Here is a 19,904-nt window from a genome sequence, read left to right as displayed (position 1 = left end):
GTGATGGCTGAAGATGTTCGCTAATTTTCATCTCCGAAGTTCCTTTTTATAAGCGTTTGGCCATGCCAATACAACCAATGAAACATATACAATTTAAATATTTTGTCAATTAAATTTACAAAACATTAATAATTTGTGTAATCAGAAATCAAATTAAAGATTCAAACATTAATGAATTAGCTAAATCGAAAATAAAAGTTGACAAATTAGAGGTAAGAAGGGCAATTTAAGAAATTGTTAGGTGAATAACAAATATGTAGATCTTATGTTGACTACAAATATAGGAAAACAGAAAATAAACATTCCTAATTTTACGTTCGATCTCATTACATACCATTGTTTCTTTGAATTTTCCTATTCAGCTAAGTATTCACGTGATACAATTATTTTTAAGGATAATACTGTAAATGATATTATCTTACGTTAATTTTTGGTAATACAATGAACTTAAACTTTATTTCGCAAATAAGATTTTATGAATTCATTGAACTATCCTAATTCAATTTTTACAATTGATAAGTTTCTAATTGATTTGTTAAAGGGTGAATAGCAATTTATCCCCTTGTGATATTAAAAATGAGCATATTACCCCCTTATGATAAAAAATATAGCAATTTATCCCCCTATACTTTTTAAAATGAAGCAATTTACCTCCTTATACAGGGAGGTAAATTGCTTCATTTTAAAAATCATAGGGGGAAAAATTATTGTATTTTAAAAAATATAAGGGGGTAAATCGCTATTCATTTTTTCATAAGGGGTAATTTGCTCATTTACAGCATCACAAGCAGGTTACTTGCAATTTTCCCATTTGTTAAATATATTTGTTTACTCACAACCATGTAAAGATGGTTAATAATTGCATTTAGAATTTTCAATGATCTTGTCTCGAGTAAAAATGACAAGAATCATTGATAGCGCAAAAAAAAAATAAAAACAAAAAAAGTTGATATGGGTCCCACTCGACCTAAAAATTGAATCTAAAACATTGAGTTTGCGTCCAGAGACTTATCGACTATGTTCACTAGCTCGTATGGTCTAATAAGCCTTTACATTAACTTTTGGTTGTAGTTTTGTGATAGAATAGGATAGGGCTAACAAGCACAAGTATTGGTGTTTGCTTTAGAGCAAAGCATAAGTTTACTTTAGTGTATACGAGGTGATTTTCTTCATAATCTCATTTCGTGGTGTGTTTATTAGTGTTTTGGTCAGCTTGTTATTGAGTGGGCTGGTCCGATATTGAACCACAAATTTGGGCGATTTTTAATATTTAATAATTATGACTGATTACAAGTCGAAGAGAGTCGTCCATTTGGGATTGTATTTTTCTCCCCTTTATGTCATCAACTTTGTCGCATGAATTGCCCAGCCTACCCTCATTTTTAATGAGAATTACATCTTTTTTGGTCAAGTGCATGATGTAAATCCTTAATTGCTGTGACAACTCTCCCATCAACACAGTGCTCTTCACCTTTCTTCAGTTATGGTTTGTCTGTGTCTATAGCGTTGGTTCTTTTTCACATGAATCTTCTATTCCACTCCATTTCTTAAATAATATTAATATTCGATATGTGAAGATTTTAGCATTGCATATTGTTCTATGTTGTCTATTAAAGTCTCTCTCTCTCTCTCTCCGATTTAATGTATTTTTGGGATTTAATACAATTTACCCTTCTATGATATTGAAAATGAGTAATTACCTCCCTATAAAAAATAAATAGCAATTTACCACTTGTATTTTAAAAAATGAGTAAATTACCTCCCAATAAGAAATAAACAACAATTTATCACTTGTGTTTTAAAGAAAGAGTAAATTACCTCCTTATATTACATGGGTCAGTCAGGAGCCGAATAAATGACTCACATGACAACTCAGTAAATAACACAAAGACAAACAAAAATCGCGTAGCTGTAAAACGCGACTTCTATCCTGCTTCAAATACTAAAGAACCAGCAACGTCATCATCTTCCCAAACATCTCCCTGTGGATGTTCTGCAGCATAAATGGCGAGCTTCAACTCCAAAGCTGGAACATTCTCAATAGCCCCCCAACAACTGTGACAAGGATTCAAAGAAACCAGACCCAAGTTGGCAAGTAAGAAACCGAAGGTTTCCAGACCCAAGTTAGTCGCACATTTGTAATGAGAACTTCAAGACAATACAATATAGTGATAATTATTATTTATTGTCACTAGATCGTCACTGTACATGTAAATAATTATATTTAGTGACAACTTTATGCACATATTTTTGTCACTAATTCTTATTAATAATAATTTTTTAAAAAATAATAGTAATTATTAGGATCATGAATTTCATTATTGTGACAAATTAAAATATTCTTACCTCAAATAGGAAAAAAATGCAATTGAGTCCTATAAAGCAGGGAGTTGGAAATTCTGGTCCTATTCAAATTAAAATTGGCATTTTAGTGTTGTAACTTTAAAGAATTTGGAAATTTTTGTCCTTTATCCGACTGATTTTGCCTGAAAATTCCACGCTGACGGCCGTCTCACCATATAAATTAAGACTTTTGGTGAATTTGATGATGTAGAAGTTCGAGTTGTAATTTTTATATTGCAACCTTGGTCCTTCATCTTTAAGGGGCTAACAATTTTTTTCCTCTAACTTAAATGTAGCGTTTAGTTATCTAACTTGATATTTGGATATTATAGCACTAAATCTTGACTTGTATTAAGAAAAAAATTGGGGCTATATATGTAAATCTATTTCGGATGATCAAAATGGTAGAGATAAAAATATGTGGTACTTTTGTTGAAAGACAGTAAAGAAATGAAGATATATATTTGCAAAAAGAATTATCTTTATATTCTGCATTCTTTTTGCAAAAGTATTTCTATTTTAACCCAATTACTATAATAGCACACAAATAAAAGAAGAGAGAGAGAGAGAGTTGAACTTCATTCATATTTAATATTTAAAAACATCCTCGTGGGATAACAATTTTTCATGGCCTCTAATTGTTCCAATTATATTTTTTGATGAACGAACTTGGAGTATTTTGCTCTGAAAAATAAATTCCATCACTTTTTGCCACCCAATAGTGCTGATCGCTTCCAGGTCTCACCCATGTTTGTTTATAAGCGTCAAAAGCTTGATTCTTAGAACCCCACCAGAGATGACAAAAATACAAAGTTTTCGGGATGACATCATCACAAAAACTCCAATGATAATCTTGGTTTGTGGAAAGCGTATGATATCCCAAGTCATCGTCTTTGGAAGCACAATGCAGTTTCAACGGCGCAGAATTCGGAGGGAGATTATTAATAACGTAAACAGTTTCTTGTTGTGTAACACATGCTTGGAGAATCTCCACTTCCATGCCGAGAAATAGCAAGAGGATTTTAATTATGGTGTACTTCATTTTAGTGATGTGATGGCTGAAGATGTTCGCTAATTTTCATCTCCGAAGTTCCTTTTTTTAAGCGTTTGGTCCTGCCAATACAACCAATGAAACATATACAATTTAAACATTTTGTCAATTAAATTTACAAAACATTAATAATTTGTGTAATCAGAAATCAAATTAAAGATTCAAACATTAATGAATTAGCTAAATCGAAAATAAAAGTTGACAAATTAGAGGTAAGAAGGGCAATTTAAGAAATTGTTAGGTGAATAACAAATATGTAGATCTTATGTTGACTACAAATATAGGAAAACAGAAAATAAACATTCCTAATTTTACGTTCGATCTCATTACATACCATTGTTTCTTTGAATTTTCCTATTCAGCTAAGTATTCACGTGATACAATTATTTTTAAGGATAATACTGTAAATGATATTATCTTACGTTAATTTTTGGTAATACAATGAACTTAAACTTTATTTCGCAAATAAGATTTTATGAATTCATTGAACTATCCTAATTCAATTTTTACAATTGATAAGTTTCTAATTGATTTGTTAAAGGGTGAATAGCAATTTATCCCCTTGTGATATTAAAAATGAGCATATTACCCCCTTATGATAAAAAATATAGCAATTTATCCCCCTATACTTTTTAAAATGAAGCAATTTACCTCCTTATACAGGGAGGTAAATTGCTTCATTTTAAAAATCATAGGGGGAAAAATTATTGTATTTTAAAAAATATAAGGGGGTAAATCGCTATTCATTTTTTCATAAGGGGTAATTTGCTCATTTACAGCATCACAAGCAGGTTACTTGCATTTTTCCCATTTGTTAAATATATTTGTTTACTCACAACCATGTAAAGATGGTTAATAATTGCATTTAGAATTTTCAATGATCTTGTCTCGAGTAAAAATGACAAGAATCATTGATAGCGCAAAAAAAAAAATAAAAACAAAAAAAGTTGATATGGGTCCCACTCGACCTAAAAATTGAATCTAAAACATTGAGTTTGCGTCCAGAGACTTATCGACTATGTTCACTAGCTCGTATGGTCTAATAAGCCTTTACATTAACTTTTGGTTGTAGTTTTGTGATAGAATAGGATAGGGCTAACAAGCACAAGTATTGGTGTTTGCTTTAGAGCAAAGCATAAGTTTACTTTAGTGTATACGAGGTGATTTTCTTCATAATCTCATTTCGTGGTGTGTTTATTAGTGTTTTGGTCAGCTTGTTATTGAGTGGGCTGGTCCGATATTGAACCACAAATTTGGGCGATTTTTAATATTTAATAATTATGACTGATTACAAGTCGAAGAGAGTCGTCCATTTGGGATTGTATTTTTCTCCCCTTTATGTCATCAACTTTGTCGCATGAATTGCCCAGCCTACCCTCATTTTTAATGAGAATTACATCTTTTTTGGTCAAGTGCATGATGTAAATCCTTAATTGCTGTGACAACTCTCCCATCAACACAGTGCTCTTCACCTTTCTTCAGTTATGGTTTGTCTGTGTCTATAGCGTTGGTTCTTTTTCACATGAATCTTCTATTCCACTCCATTTCTTAAATAATATTAATATTCGATATGTGAAGATTTTAGCATTGCATATTGTTCTATGTTGTCTATTAAAGTCTCTCTCTCTCTCTCTCCGATTTAATGTATTTTTGGGATTTAATACAATTTACCCTTCTATGATATTGAAAATGAGTAATTACCTCCCTATAAAAAATAAATAGCAATTTACCACTTGTATTTTAAAAAATGAGTAAATTACCTCCCAATAAGAAATAAACAACAATTTATCACTTGTGTTTTAAAGAAAGAGTAAATTACCTCCTTATATTACATGGGTCAGTCAGGAGCCGAATAAATGACTCACATGACAACTCAGTAAATAACACAAAGACAAACAAAAATCGCGTAGCTGTAAAACGCGACTTCTATCCTGCTTCAAATACTAAAGAACCAGCAACGTCATCATCTTCCCAAACATCTCCCTGTGGATGTTCTGCAGCATAAATGGCGAGCTTCAACTCCAAAGCTGGAACATTCTCAATAGCCCCCCAACAACTGTGACAAGGATTCAAAGAAACCAGACCCAAGTTGGCAAGTAAGAAACCGAAGGTTTCCAGACCCAAGTTAGTCGCACATTTGTAATGAGAACTTCAAGACAATACAATATAGTGATAATTATTATTTATTGTCACTAGATCGTCACTGTACATGTAAATAATTATATTTAGTGACAACTTTATGCACATATTTTTGTCACTAATTCTTATTAATAATAATTTTTTAAAAAATAATAGTAATTATTAGGATCATGAATTTCATTATTGTGACAAATTAAAATATTCTTACCTCAAATAGGAAAAAAATGCAATTGAGTCCTATAAAGCAGGGAGTTGGAAATTCTGGTCCTATTCAAATTAAAATTGGCATTTTAGTGTTGTAACTTTAAAGAATTTGGAAATTTTTGTCCTTTATCCGACTGATTTTGCCTGAAAATTCCACGCTGACGGCCGTCTCACCATATAAATTAAGACTTTTGGTGAATTTGATGATGTAGAAGTTCGAGTTGTAATTTTTATATTGCAACCTTGGTCCTTCATCTTTAAGGGGCTAACAATTTTTTTCCTCTAACTTAAATGTAGCGTTTAGTTATCTAACTTGATATTTGGATATTATAGCACTAAATCTTGACTTGTATTAAGAAAAAAATTGGGGCTATATATGTAAATCTATTTCGGATGATCAAAATGGTAGAGATAAAAATATGTGGTACTTTTGTTGAAAGACAGTAAAGAAATGAAGATATATATTTGCAAAAAGAATTATCTTTATATTCTGCATTCTTTTTGCAAAAGTATTTCTATTTTAACCCAATTACTATAATAGCACACAAATAAAAGAAGAGAGAGAGAGAGAGTTGAACTTCATTCATATTTAATATTTAAAAACATCCTCGTGGGATAACAATTTTTCATGGCCTCTAATTGTTCCAATTATATTTTTTGATGAACGAACTTGGAGTATTTTGCTCTGAAAAATAAATTCCATCACTTTTTGCCACCCAATAGTGCTGATCGCTTCCAGGTCTCACCCATGTTTGTTTATAAGCGTCAAAAGCTTGATTCTTAGAACCCCACCAGAGATGACAAAAATACAAAGTTTTCGGGATGACATCATCACAAAAACTCCAATGATAATCTTGGTTTGTGGAAAGCGTATGATATCCCAAGTCATCGTCTTTGGAAGCACAATGCAGTTTCAACGGCGCAGAATTCGGAGGGAGATTATTAATAACGTAAACAGTTTCTTGTTGTGTAACACATGCTTGGAGAATCTCCACTTCCATGCCGAGAAATAGCAAGAGGATTTTAATTATGGTGTACTTCATTTTAGTGATGTGATGGCTGAAGATGTTCGCTAATTTTCATCTCCGAAGTTCCTTTTTATAAGCGTTTGGTCATGCCAATACAACCAATGAAACATATACAATTTAAACATTTTGTCAATTAAATTTACAAAACATTAATAATTTGTGTAATCAGAAATCAAATTAAAGATTCAAACATTAATGAATTAGCTAAATCGAAAATAAAAGTTGACAAATTAGAGGTAAGAAGGGCAATTTAAGAAATTGTTAGGTGAATAACAAATATGTAGATCTTATGTTGACTACAAATATAGGAAAACAGAAAATAAACATTCCTAATTTTACGTTCGATCTCATTACATACCATTGTTTCTTTGAATTTTCCTATTCAGCTAAGTATTCACGTGATACAATTATTTTTAAGGATAATACTGTAAATGATATTATCTTACGTTAATTTTTGGTAATACAATGAACTTAAACTTTATTTCGCAAATAAGATTTTATGAATTCATTGAACTATCCTAATTCAATTTTTACAATTGATAAGTTTCTAATTGATTTGTTAAAGGGTGAATAGCAATTTATCCCCTTGTGATATTAAAAATGAGCATATTACCCCCTTATGATAAAAAATATAGCAATTTATCCCCCTATACTTTTTAAAATGAAGCAATTTACCTCCTTATACAGGGAGGTAAATTGCTTCATTTTAAAAATCATAGGGGGAAAAATTATTGTATTTTAAAAAATATAAGGGGGTAAATCGCTATTCATTTTTTCATAAGGGGTAATTTGCTCATTTACAGCATCACAAGCAGGTTACTTGCATTTTTCCCATTTGTTAAATATATTTGTTTACTCACAACCATGTAAAGATGGTTAATAATTGCATTTAGAATTTTCAATGATCTTGTCTCGAGTAAAAATGACAAGAATCATTGATAGCGCAAAAAAAAAAATAAAAACAAAAAAAGTTGATATGGGTCCCACTCGACCTAAAAATTGAATCTAAAACATTGAGTTTGCGTCCAGAGACTTATCGACTATGTTCACTAGCTCGTATGGTCTAATAAGCCTTTACATTAACTTTTGGTTGTAGTTTTGTGATAGAATAGGATAGGGCTAACAAGCACAAGTATTGGTGTTTGCTTTAGAGCAAAGCATAAGTTTACTTTAGTGTATACGAGGTGATTTTCTTCATAATCTCATTTCGTGGTGTGTTTATTAGTGTTTTGGTCAGCTTGTTATTGAGTGGGCTGGTCCGATATTGAACCACAAATTTGGGCGATTTTTAATATTTAATAATTATGACTGATTACAAGTCGAAGAGAGTCGTCCATTTGGGATTGTATTTTTCTCCCCTTTATGTCATCAACTTTGTCGCATGAATTGCCCAGCCTACCCTCATTTTTAATGAGAATTACATCTTTTTTGGTCAAGTGCATGATGTAAATCCTTAATTGCTGTGACAACTCTCCCATCAACACAGTGCTCTTCACCTTTCTTCAGTTATGGTTTGTCTGTGTCTATAGCGTTGGTTCTTTTTCACATGAATCTTCTATTCCACTCCATTTCTTAAATAATATTAATATTCGATATGTGAAGATTTTAGCATTGCATATTGTTCTATGTTGTCTATTAAAGTCTCTCTCTCTCTCTCTCCGATTTAATGTATTTTTGGGATTTAATACAATTTACCCTTCTATGATATTGAAAATGAGTAATTACCTCCCTATAAAAAATAAATAGCAATTTACCACTTGTATTTTAAAAAATGAGTAAATTACCTACCAATAAGAAATAAACAACAATTTATCACTTGTGTTTTAAAGAAAGAGTAAATTACCTCCTTATATTACATGGGTCAGTCAGGAGCCGAATAAATGACTCACATGACAACTCAGTAAATAACACAAAGACAAACAAAAATCGCGTAGCTGTAAAACGCGACTTCTATCCTGCTTCAAATACTAAAGAACCAGCAACGTCATCATCTTCCCAAACATCTCCCTGTGGATGTTCTGCAGCATAAATGGCGAGCTTCAACTCCAAAGCTGGAACATTCTCAATAGCCCCCCAACAACTGTGACAAGGATTCAAAGAAACCAGACCCAAGTTGGCAAGTAAGAAACCGAAGGTTTCCAGACCCAAGTTAGTCGCACATTTGTAATGAGAACTTCAAGACAATACAATATAGTGATAATTATTATTTATTGTCACTAGATCGTCACTGTACATGTAAATAATTATATTTAGTGACAACTTTATGCACATATTTTTGTCACTAATTCTTATTAATAATAATTTTTTAAAAAATAATAGTAATTATTAGGATCATGAATTTCATTATTGTGACAAATTAAAATATTCTTACCTCAAATAGGAAAAAAATGCAATTGAGTCCTATAAAGCAGGGAGTTGGAAATTCTGGTCCTATTCAAATTAAAATTGGCATTTTAGTGTTGTAACTTTAAAGAATTTGGAAATTTTTGTCCTTTATCCGACTGATTTTGCCTGAAAATTCCACGCTGACGGCCGTCTCACCATATAAATTAAGACTTTTGGTGAATTTGATGATGTAGAAGTTCGAGTTGTAATTTTTATATTGCAACCTTGGTCCTTCATCTTTAAGGGGCTAACAATTTTTTTCCTCTAACTTAAATGTAGCGTTTAGTTATCTAACTTGATATTTGGATATTATAGCACTAAATCTTGACTTGTATTAAGAAACAAATTGGGGCTATATATGTAAATCTATTTCGGATGATCAAAATGGTAGAGATAAAAATATGTGGTACTTTTGTTGAAAGACAGTAAAGAAATGAAGATATATATTTGCAAAAAGAATTATCTTTATATTCTGCATTCTTTTTGCAAAAGTATTTCTATTTTAACCCAATTACTATAATAGCACACAAATAAAAGAAGAGAGAGAGAGAGAGTTGAACTTCATTCATATTTAATATTTAAAAACATCCTCGTGGGATAACAATTTTTCATGGCCTCTAATTGTTCCAATTATATTTTTTGATGAACGAACTCGGAGTATTTTGCTCTGAAAAATAAATTCCATCACTTTTTGCCACCCAATAGTGCTGATCGCTTCCAGGTCTCACCCATGTTTGTTTATAAGCGTCAAAAGCTTGATTCTTAGAACCCCACCAGAGATGACAAAAATACAAAGTTTTCGGGATGACATCATCACAAAAACTCCAATGATAATCTTGGTTTGTGGAAAGCGTATGATATCCCAAGTCATCGTCTTTGGAAGCACAATGCAGTTTCAACGGCGCAGAATTCGGAGGGAGATTATTAATAACGTAAACAGTTTCTTGTTGTGTAACACATGCTTGGAGAATCTCCACTTCCATGCCGAGAAATAGCAAGAGGATTTTAATTATGGTGTACTTCATTTTAGTGATGTGATGGCTGAAGATGTTCGCTAATTTTCATCTCCGAAGTTCCTTTTTATAAGCGTTTGGCCATGCCAATACAACCAATGAAACATATACAATTTAAATATTTTGTCAATTAAATTTACAAAACATTAATAATTTGTGTAATCAGAAATCAAATTAAAGATTCAAACATTAATGAATTAGCTAAATCGAAAATAAAAGTTGACAAATTAGAGGTAAGAAGGGCAATTTAAGAAATTGTTAGGTGAATAACAAATATGTAGATCTTATGTTGACTACAAATATAGGAAAACAGAAAATAAACATTCCTAATTTTACGTTCGATCTCATTACATACCATTGTTTCTTTGAATTTTCCTATTCAGCTAAGTATTCACGTGATACAATTATTTTTAAGGATAATACTGTAAATGATATTATCTTACGTTAATTTTTGGTAATACAATGAACTTAAACTTTATTTCGCAAATAAGATTTTATGAATTCATTGAACTATCCTAATTCAATTTTTACAATTGATAAGTTTCTAATTGATTTGTTAAAGGGTGAATAGCAATTTATCCCCTTGTGATATTAAAAATGAGCATATTACCCCCTTATGATAAAAAATATAGCAATTTATCCCCCTATACTTTTTAAAATGAAGCAATTTACCTCCTTATACAGGGAGGTAAATTGCTTCATTTTAAAAATCATAGGGGGAAAAATTATTGTATTTTAAAAAATATAAGGGGGTAAATCGCTATTCATTTTTTCATAAGGGGTAATTTGCTCATTTACAGCATCACAAGCAGGTTACTTGCATTTTTCCCATTTGTTAAATATATTTGTTTACTCACAACCATGTAAAGATGGTTAATAATTGCATTTAGAATTTTCAATGATCTTGTCTCGAGTAAAAATGACAAGAATCATTGATAGCGCAAAAAAAAAATAAAAACAAAAAAAGTTGATATGGGTCCCACTCGACCTAAAAATTGAATCTAAAACATTGAGTTTGCGTCCAGAGACTTATCGACTATGTTCACTAGCTCGTATGGTCTAATAAGCCTTTACATTAACTTTTGGTTGTGGTTTTGTGATAGAATAGGATAGGGCTAACAAGCACATGTATTGGTGTTTGCTTTAGAGCAAAGCATAAGTTTACTTTGGTGTATACGAGGTGATTTTCTTCATAATCTCATTTCGTGGTGTGTTTATTAGTGTTTTGGTCAGCTTGTTATTGAGTGGGCTGGTCCGATATTGAACCACAAATTTGGCGATTTTAATATTTAATAATTATGACTGATTAGAAGTCGAAGAGAGCCGTCCATTTGGGATTGTATTTTTCTCCCCTTTATGTCATCAACTTTGTCGCATGAATTGCCCAGCCTACCCTCATTTTTAATGAGAATTACATCTTTTTTGGTCAAGTGCATGATGTAATTCCTTAATTGCTGTGACAACTCTCCCATCAACACAGTGCTCTTCACCTTTCTTCAGTTATGGTTTGCCTGTGTCTATAGCGTTGGTTCTTTTTCACATGAATCTTCTATTCCACTCCATTTGTTAAATAATATTAATATTCGATATGTGAAGGTTTTAGCATTGCATATTGTTCTATGTTGTCTATTAAAGTCTCTCTCTCTCTCTCTCCGATTTAATGTATTTTTGGGATTTAATACAATTTACCCTTCTATGATATTGAAAATGAGTAATTACCTCCCTGTAAAAAATAAATAGCAATTCACCACTTGTATTTTAAAAAATGAGTAAATTACCTCCCAATAAGAAATAAACAACAATTTATCACTTGTGTTTTAAAGAAAGAGTAAAGTACCTCCTTATATTACATGGGTCAGTCAGGAGCCGAATAAATGACTCACATGACAACTCAGTAAATAACACAAAGACAAACAAAAATCGCGTAGCTGTAAAACACGACTTCTAACCTGCTTCAAATACTAAAAAAACAACAACGTCATCATCTTCCCAAACATCTCCCTGTGGATGTTCTGCAGCATAAATGGCGAGCTTCAACTCCGAAGCTGGAACATTCTCAACAGCCCCCCAACAACTGGGACAAGGATTCAAAGAAACCAGACCCAAGTTGGCAAGTAAGAAAGCGAAGGTTTCCAGACCCAAGTTAGTCGCACATTTGTAATGAGAACTTCAAGACAATACAATATAGTGAACCCAGAGCAATAGCATGATGAGTCAAAAAGTCTCCAGAAGCTATTGTTAAGAATAATGAATTAGTATTTTCATTAACAGCATTTAACCAACAAGGCAACAGATGCTTCTACCTGCATTGAATACCGGACCGCTCGTTAAAAATAAAAGTACATCGAACTTATATGAAGTTTTACCATGAGCAGATTGTATCCATTGGGCAAATGAATAAAAGGAAGAAAATTCATTTAGAAGCACTCAATCAAATGACTTAAACTAACATCTAATATCTAACATGAATATTACATCTATAAAGAAAATCAATAAATTAACCCCTACCTCAAAAAAATAAAAGACTTGATTTTCTTCCTCCAACTTGTTTAATAGTCAAAGCAATTACAAATTCTTATACCGCGAGGTTAAGTTTGGAATGGTCCTATCCTATGGAACCTACTTTGCATTTTTTCCAAAGACTTCATTAGTTTCTTTTTCAAATAAGATCTAATATTTTATAAAATAAAAAAATATCTTATAAGACGTATGAATTTATAAGATGTGGTAAATAAGTTTAGCCAAACCACTACAAGAAAATGACTTAATAGCAACGAAAGATACTAAAGTCAGCATCGAACTAATTAACAAGTAAAATTTTTGTATGTTAATCTACATCATGTAATATATATTTTAAACTATTCGTTGCTAAATTTGTTAGCAAGTAAATTTTTTTTTATTAAATTGATTAGCAAGTAAATTTCTTGTATCGAAACAATATAAATTAGCAATGTTAATTTTACTTACTTATGTTAATACTATTTTGTTTTATTATTTTTAAGCCATTTTCTTATAGTGAACAACCCTAGTGTTTATGAGCAAGCGGGGCATTATGGCGTTGAACATTATTTTGTTGGGGAATTAATTTATAACTATGAGAATGATTGACGTTAATAAAGAACTGATGCAAAGTAGTTGTGATAAAATGTAGCTTATTACAGCAATTAGTTGGGACAGATTGAATTTATGATAATATCATGGAAAAGGATACATTCCTTGTTCGAAAAATTTTCTCTTCTCTAGTTATTCCAATCATAAATCTTTTTCAATGAACTTAGAGAAGAGACTTCAGAATAGTAAATACCATCACTCTTCGCCATCCAATAATATTGACCACCAGGCTGTCCTGGATATTTTTCTTTATAAGCATCGAAAGCTTTATCCTTTGATCCCCACCAAAAATGACAAAAAAATAAAGTTTTTGCAGGAATCACATTATTACAAAAACTCCAATTAAAATCTTGATCAGTAGAGAGCGTATGATATCCCAAATCATCATCTTTGGATGCACAGTGTAGGTTCAGCACCGCAGAATTTGGAGGTAGATTATTAATGACGTGAACAGTTTGGTTTGCTGTCAAAGAACATGCTTGGAGAATCTTGACTTCCATACCGAAAAATAGCAAGAGGAATATAATCATGGTGTATCTCATTTCAGTAATGTGATGGCTGAAGATGTTTGCCAGTTTCAACTTTGAAGTTTCTTTTATAAGCATTCGGCCATGCCGTTACAACCAATGGGAGTTGTAATTCACATTCAATAATGAAATATGTACACTATAAAATATTTATCAATAAAATTAAAAAGAACATTTGTGTAATCAGAAATTAAAACAAAGATCAACATAAATGGATTATCTAAAGCCAAACTAAAAGTTGACAGATTATAGGCAAAAAGGCCCATTTATGAAATAAGGTCAGGTGAATAATAAATGTGTATATCTTCCTAAATTGAGTATAAATTGTGCAGATGTATCATAAAATAAACATTCGTAATTTTACGTTGGATCACAAATTTCAATGCAGTTGTAATGTAAACAAGTTCGATTACAAAATAGCTACCAATACTTTTTCGAATTTTCTGTTAAACTAATTATTAATGTGATACAATTATTTTTATGGGTAATACTGTAAATCAATTAATCTTGAATTAGGGGTGGCATTTTTTGTAATTATGAATGTAATTTTTATAGTTTAATCTTGTAATTTTATAATTTTGATAATTTTAGTTATTTTTCAGTAACATGGCCAGAATATTGCATGTGACCCAATTAAATTGCAATTTTAGTCATATAAATCAATTTATTTAGGATAAAAGAATCCAACTCCCCTACATATGTTACAGGACTAAAAAGGTCAATGCCCCCCTAAATTACAAGATTAATTTTTTTTGTGGATCATGTAGAAGTCGGGTGCAATTTTTGAGCCAAATTACTGGAAGAAAGATGAAAATCGCCAAACTTTTAAAATTACATAACTAAATTGTTAAAATAATTCCTACAAAATATATTTGTTATTGTGTAAGTAATTTAGGAAAAAGAATGGACTTTCCCAATATTCTCTTTTCTCTCAAACACACTCCCACACCTTACAAAAGACACTCACACACATGGTAGCCATGGAGAAGTCCTGGCCGATAATGATGAGGGAGAACTAGCGGTTGTTGCTGACGACAATGGGGATCCGCCGATCGGCGGGAACACTATAGATAATTTGGACATGGAGGATGGTACCCATGGCTCCAACGAGATAGCAGTTGCGCGTATAGAAGGGGCGCCGGTGAGGATTGATTTTTGAATTTTTGAATTTCTGGTATTGGCTAATCGCGTCATAGATAAGGGCGATGCTGAATCAGTCGCAGCATTGAAGGAGCTGCAACGACGATGGACGGAGAAATATGGCAATGATGTTATGAATCCGATGCCTTTGATGATGTACAAGCCACGTGTTCTCTACCACCGGTGATGAGACTGCCACGATGCACGCTGTGGCCAAGGGTGCCTAAGCAAACCAGTGAGGTTGCTGCGATTACGGAGGCGCCGCCGCGGAGCCCTAGGGCGGACAGTAGGGTTTCTGCAACTTCAACGGCGGTGCTGAAGGTTTCACCGTCCACACTACATTTATCTGTTCCTGATTCGTTGTTGGCTATTTGTGCCCCGAAAAATAGTGAGTGGGGATGGGATCACACTGGTGAGTGCGCGAGCTGCCGTTGGGCCGTTGAAGGAGGTATGTGCACCAGTTGTTACTGTTTTCGTTGAATCTGTTACAGCAGACACTGTTTCTGCTAAATCTGTTGCTGCTGTCGAGACTGATGCTAACGCGGACTCTGTTGCTGCACAGAATTGGGAGCCGGCCATCGGGCTATTTGTGGCGTCATCCATTGCTGTTGGGAAAACTGCAGCTGCGCATAGCTAGCCGTGGCTAGTTCGTGGAGTTGCTGACGCTGTAGAATCTGGAAAAACTGTTGCTCATGGGTGCATTCTGACGGTATCGCCCATCAGAATTTTTGTCGATAATGTACCGCTTCAACCATGCTCCAATTTCACGAATTATGATGATAAAATGCCTATGTTTTTCATAATTCGACTAGCAAGATATTGACTTATATGCCTCCTACAATGCAAAATGGCGAAATTATCATACGACCCATGTTGGACATTATTCGTGAGGGTTCCTGTCGATGGAATGCTGCAGCAGTGGGGTATTTCTTGGGCAAACGGCCGTATTTTGACCACTTAAAGGAATACGTTAAATCAATTTGGCCAATGCTAACGGAGGTCACGGGCACAGCCAATGGATTTTTCTTCTTCCGCTTCATAACCACTGTGGCTATAGAGAAGTGATAGAGGGCGGACCGTGGTTGTTCTAAGGACAGCTAATCATGTTGCAGAATTAGGAGTCGGGCATGGTACTATGTAAATTGAAACATACCCAAGTTCCAGTTTGGGTTAAACTTAGACACCTGCCAGTCGAATTGTGGACAAATAATGGCTTGACTATGGTGGCAAGTGGCATCGGACGACCTCTTTATCCGGACGCGATCACTCGAGCATGCACGAGACTAGATTTCGCTCGTGTATGTGTCATGCTTGATATTAATGCCAAACTCCCGAAGCACTAGGTCATTATGTCGCCAACTGAGGAAAGAAGGGAAATTGCATGTAAGGTTGACGTGGAATATGAGTGGCTGCCCATAAAATGCACCACTTGTATGAGCCTAGGACATGCCATGAAGGAGTGCCCATCCACGAAAGTGCTGAAGCCACCGATAAATGTTTATGTGCAGAAGGCACGAGTTCAGCAGCCCATAGCCAAACTGGATAAGATTGGGGAGGAAGATACAGACCTATCCCCAGCAGCCTATCGTATCTGAGCCTCAAGTTGCAACTAATGCACGAGAAGACAATGAAGGAGGGGGTAAGGGTAAGGAGGTAGTCATCTTTAATACTTTTGATGCACTTAACCTCCTTGATGATGTAGATGATATTACCAGGGGTTCTAATGCAAGCAGCCCCCCCACTGGTGTCCCATGTTGAATGTTGCTGTGTGGAACGTGAGGGGCCAGAACAAAGAGGACCATCAGCTGGCACTTAAAGACTTAGTAGTTGAGTTTAGGTTACACTTTATTGGTCTTTTTGAAACGCGTGTTCGCATTGCTAATATTGATCTTATACAATCTTTTATTCTACCTCAATGGAAATGGTTTGTTGATTTTGTGACTGTTGGTAATCGTATTTGGGTTGCATGGAATGATGACATACTTGATGTTCATGTGATTGTATTGGGTGACCAATATATACATTTCCGTGTGACTATTAGAGCAACGCATGTGAATGTAGTTATTACTGTTATTTATGGTGCTAATGATATGGCTAAGCGTCGAGAGCTATGGCGATCTTTGGTGATACTTGCGGGTCAGTGTGTGGATGATTCATGGTTGGTAGGGGTGATTTTAATGTTATACGTGACCTCAGTGAGGTTTGTGGTACTTCTGGTGATATAAGGGTGGTCATGGAGAAGTTTAATGCGTGTATTCAGGATACGGAATTGCTCCTACTTTCTATGTAAGATGAGTGGTTCACGCGGCATAACTGTAGATCCAGCTCGCGTAGCCTATGGAAGAGGTTGGACCGTATACTCAAAAACGATGCTTGGCTAGAGCGATTCCCAACCTCTTACTATTTCGCCTCTGGTGCTCTATACGGATAGGCAACAACAACTGAGAGGTATGTTCAGATTTGATAATTACCTTACTCTTTCACCGAATTTTACGCCCAATGTGCAGACTGTCTGGCAGCATGAAGTGGTAGGCGTGCCAATAAATGCAATTACTCGTAAACTCAAAGTTTTAAAGCCTGTCTTTCGTCATATCAGGCGCAATAAGGGGGATCTGATAATGAATGTACAGATGGCCAAAGGGTTCCTTGAGACAGCCTAGCAATTGGTTAGCACGAATAGACGGAACGAGTTGTTCCTCCTATTGGAACATTACTGTCGATTGGTGTATGCCAAAGCGGTTAAGCTCGAACACATCATGTTACAGCAGCGAGCAAAGATGCAGTGGATGAAAGGAGGGGATCAATGTTCCCGAATCTTCTTTCCCAAGATTGCTCAACATCGGTTTGCTCGAAAGATCTTGCAAATCAATGATGAACATGGGCCTACCTACACAAAGCCAGGAGTGGTTATTCATGAGTTTGTCTCTTTTTCCCAAGCTCTATTAGATGGAGATAGACTGATGCAAGTAATAGATATCCAATACCTGAGGCCATGGGCAAGGCATGTGCTCAATGAGGAGGAGACTCTCATGTTCCTCCAGCCAGTAACCACAGCTGAGATGAAGCAGCCTGTGTTTGATATTGCTGAGGACAAAGTACCAGGACCTGATGGGTTTTCTTCGGGCATTTACAAAGCCGCTTGGCCAATTGTGGGTCCTCAAGTAACGGAAGCGATATTTAATTTCTTTGCTACGGGGAAGATGCTTAAGCAAATCAACACACGCTACTGGCACTTATACCCAAGGTACACTTCCCTAAGCTGATCACGGATTTTCGTCCTATATCATGTTGTAACGTGCGGCATAAAGTGATTGCTAAAATTATTGCTCAAAAGTTGCGTAGGGTGTTGGATAAATTAATCAGCCCTTGCCAGGCTCCTTTTGTTCCTGGTCGTAGTATAGGCGATAATATTATGCTTGCACAGGAACTATTTACAGGATATAATCAGGTGCGTCTCGCACTTAGATGTGCCCTTAAGGTGGATATTCAGAAAGCCTATGACACAGTGGAATGGGACTTTTTACTAGCAGTTTTGTACATGTTTGGATTTTCAGCATAATTTATTTGGTGGATAGAAGAGTGTGTAATAACACCCTCATTGTCGGTGGGTCTGAACGGGAAACCCCATGGATTTTTTGCTGGCTCACGAGGGTTGAGGCAAGTGATCCCATGTCGCCTTATCTATTTGTTCTTGTGATGAGGTGTTACATCTTTTATTCCTATAGTTGATTGAACAGGATGGACGTTTTTCATTCAATTAAAAATGTGCTCCTGCTCGACTCTTCCAGCTTGGTTTTGCAGATGATCTGCTGCTATTTTGTAAACCTGATATGGATTCTATAGGGGTCTTCAAGTAGGGCTTAAATGTGTTCGCATCTTGGTGGGGTCTACGACTTAATGCACATAAGAGCCACCTTATTATCTCTCACTCGGTACACGGGATTTCAGAAGAGTTGTTGGCGATGCTGGGATTCCAAGAAGCGCAGTTACCGATGAGATACTTGGGACTTCCGCTCTCTCATCTCGATTATTAATAACAGATTATCACCCATTGTTATAAAAAACTGACCAACGTATTAAAGGATGGGAAGGTCTGGCGTTGTTCTATGCTGGGAGGATTCAGATCATCAAATCTGTCCTTATGGCGTTGAACATTTATTAGGCCTCAGCGTTCCTATTGCCTAAAGGTGTTATAAGGGAGATTGAGAAGTGACTTCGAGTGTTCTTATGGAAAGGGGGGATGACTAAGGGCTATGCCAAGGTAGCATAGCAAGATGTATGTAAGCCATTACCGAAAGGTGGGCAGGGCTTACGAGACATTGCTACCTTAAATCGAACTTTAATGTGTAAGAAGCTCTGTGACGTTATAAGGTGTGATAGGACGTCTATTTGGGTGGAGTGGCTCTATCATGGGCAGTTGCGAAATACATCTATTTGGATGGTTCTACACTGTGGGGGTTCGTGGGGTTGGCGGCAACTACTTTATCTACGATCCCTTATTCAGCCGATGATGGACTTTCGGGTTGGTAATGGGGCTATGTTCTATCTTTGGCAGGATCCTCGGCACCATCTTGGGCCCCTTATTGCTAGATTTCCCCATGGGCTGTCACTCCCTGAGCTTGGGATTCCTGCCAAGCTCAGCAGCGTTATCATGCCATTGCCCCTAATTATAGACATTGAGTGGTTGGAGATTCTACAGTCACTGCCTCGAATTCATGGCGATGTTGATCGGATCATTTGACAATATGAAAATAGTAGTCCGACATCCACATGTCTATACCAATCACTGGACCCTCCAGGACCTAAGGTAGGTTGGTCTTCACTAATCTTGGGTTCCCTCAAGTTCCCCAGGCATAATTTTATTCTATGGCTTACTATATTAGGGAAGCTTTCTACGGCTGATAAACCATGTGTCTCTTACCTAGGCGCCTGTGTTCTATGTGATGTAGGCACGAATGAGATG

General features: G+C 34.9%; 1 protein-coding gene across 1 annotated transcript; it reads left to right on the top strand.

Moving 5' to 3' along the window:
• The first annotated feature begins 16,692 nt into the window (after window positions 1-16,692).
• Window positions 16,693-19,682, top strand: LOC148788522 (uncharacterized). Its single transcript, XM_088880116.1, has 6 exons — window positions 16,693-17,099; window positions 17,202-17,295; window positions 17,449-17,565; window positions 17,707-18,185; window positions 18,284-18,389; window positions 19,497-19,682. The coding sequence occupies exons 1-6, from the start codon at window positions 16,693-16,695 to the stop codon at window positions 19,680-19,682; spliced, it is 1,389 nt and encodes a 462-aa protein (XP_088736242.1).
• Window positions 19,683-19,904: the final 222 nt, after the last annotated feature.

The sequence above is a fragment of the Sesamum indicum genome, linkage group LG4, assembly GCF_026168435.1.
Source record: "Sesamum indicum cultivar Baizhima isolate 11 linkage group LG4, ASM2616843v1, whole genome shotgun sequence".
Classification (NCBI taxonomy): domain Eukaryota; kingdom Viridiplantae; phylum Streptophyta; class Magnoliopsida; order Lamiales; family Pedaliaceae; genus Sesamum; species Sesamum indicum.
This window is presented reverse-complemented; position numbering and strand designations above follow the sequence as displayed.

Excerpts from the sequence above, each read along its gene's own strand:
- LOC148788522 (XM_088880116.1), top strand. The coding sequence starts at position 16,693 with ATGTTGAATGTTGCTGTGTGGAACGTGAGGGGCCAGAACAAAGAGGAC. Across the intron at positions 18,186-18,283 it reads TACTGGCACTTATACCCAAG|GGTGTTGGATAAATTAATCA; the intron begins GTACACTTCCCT and ends AAAGTTGCGTAG. Across the intron at positions 18,390-19,496 it reads TATTTACAGGATATAATCAG|GATCCTCGGCACCATCTTGG; the intron begins GTGCGTCTCGCA and ends TATCTTTGGCAG.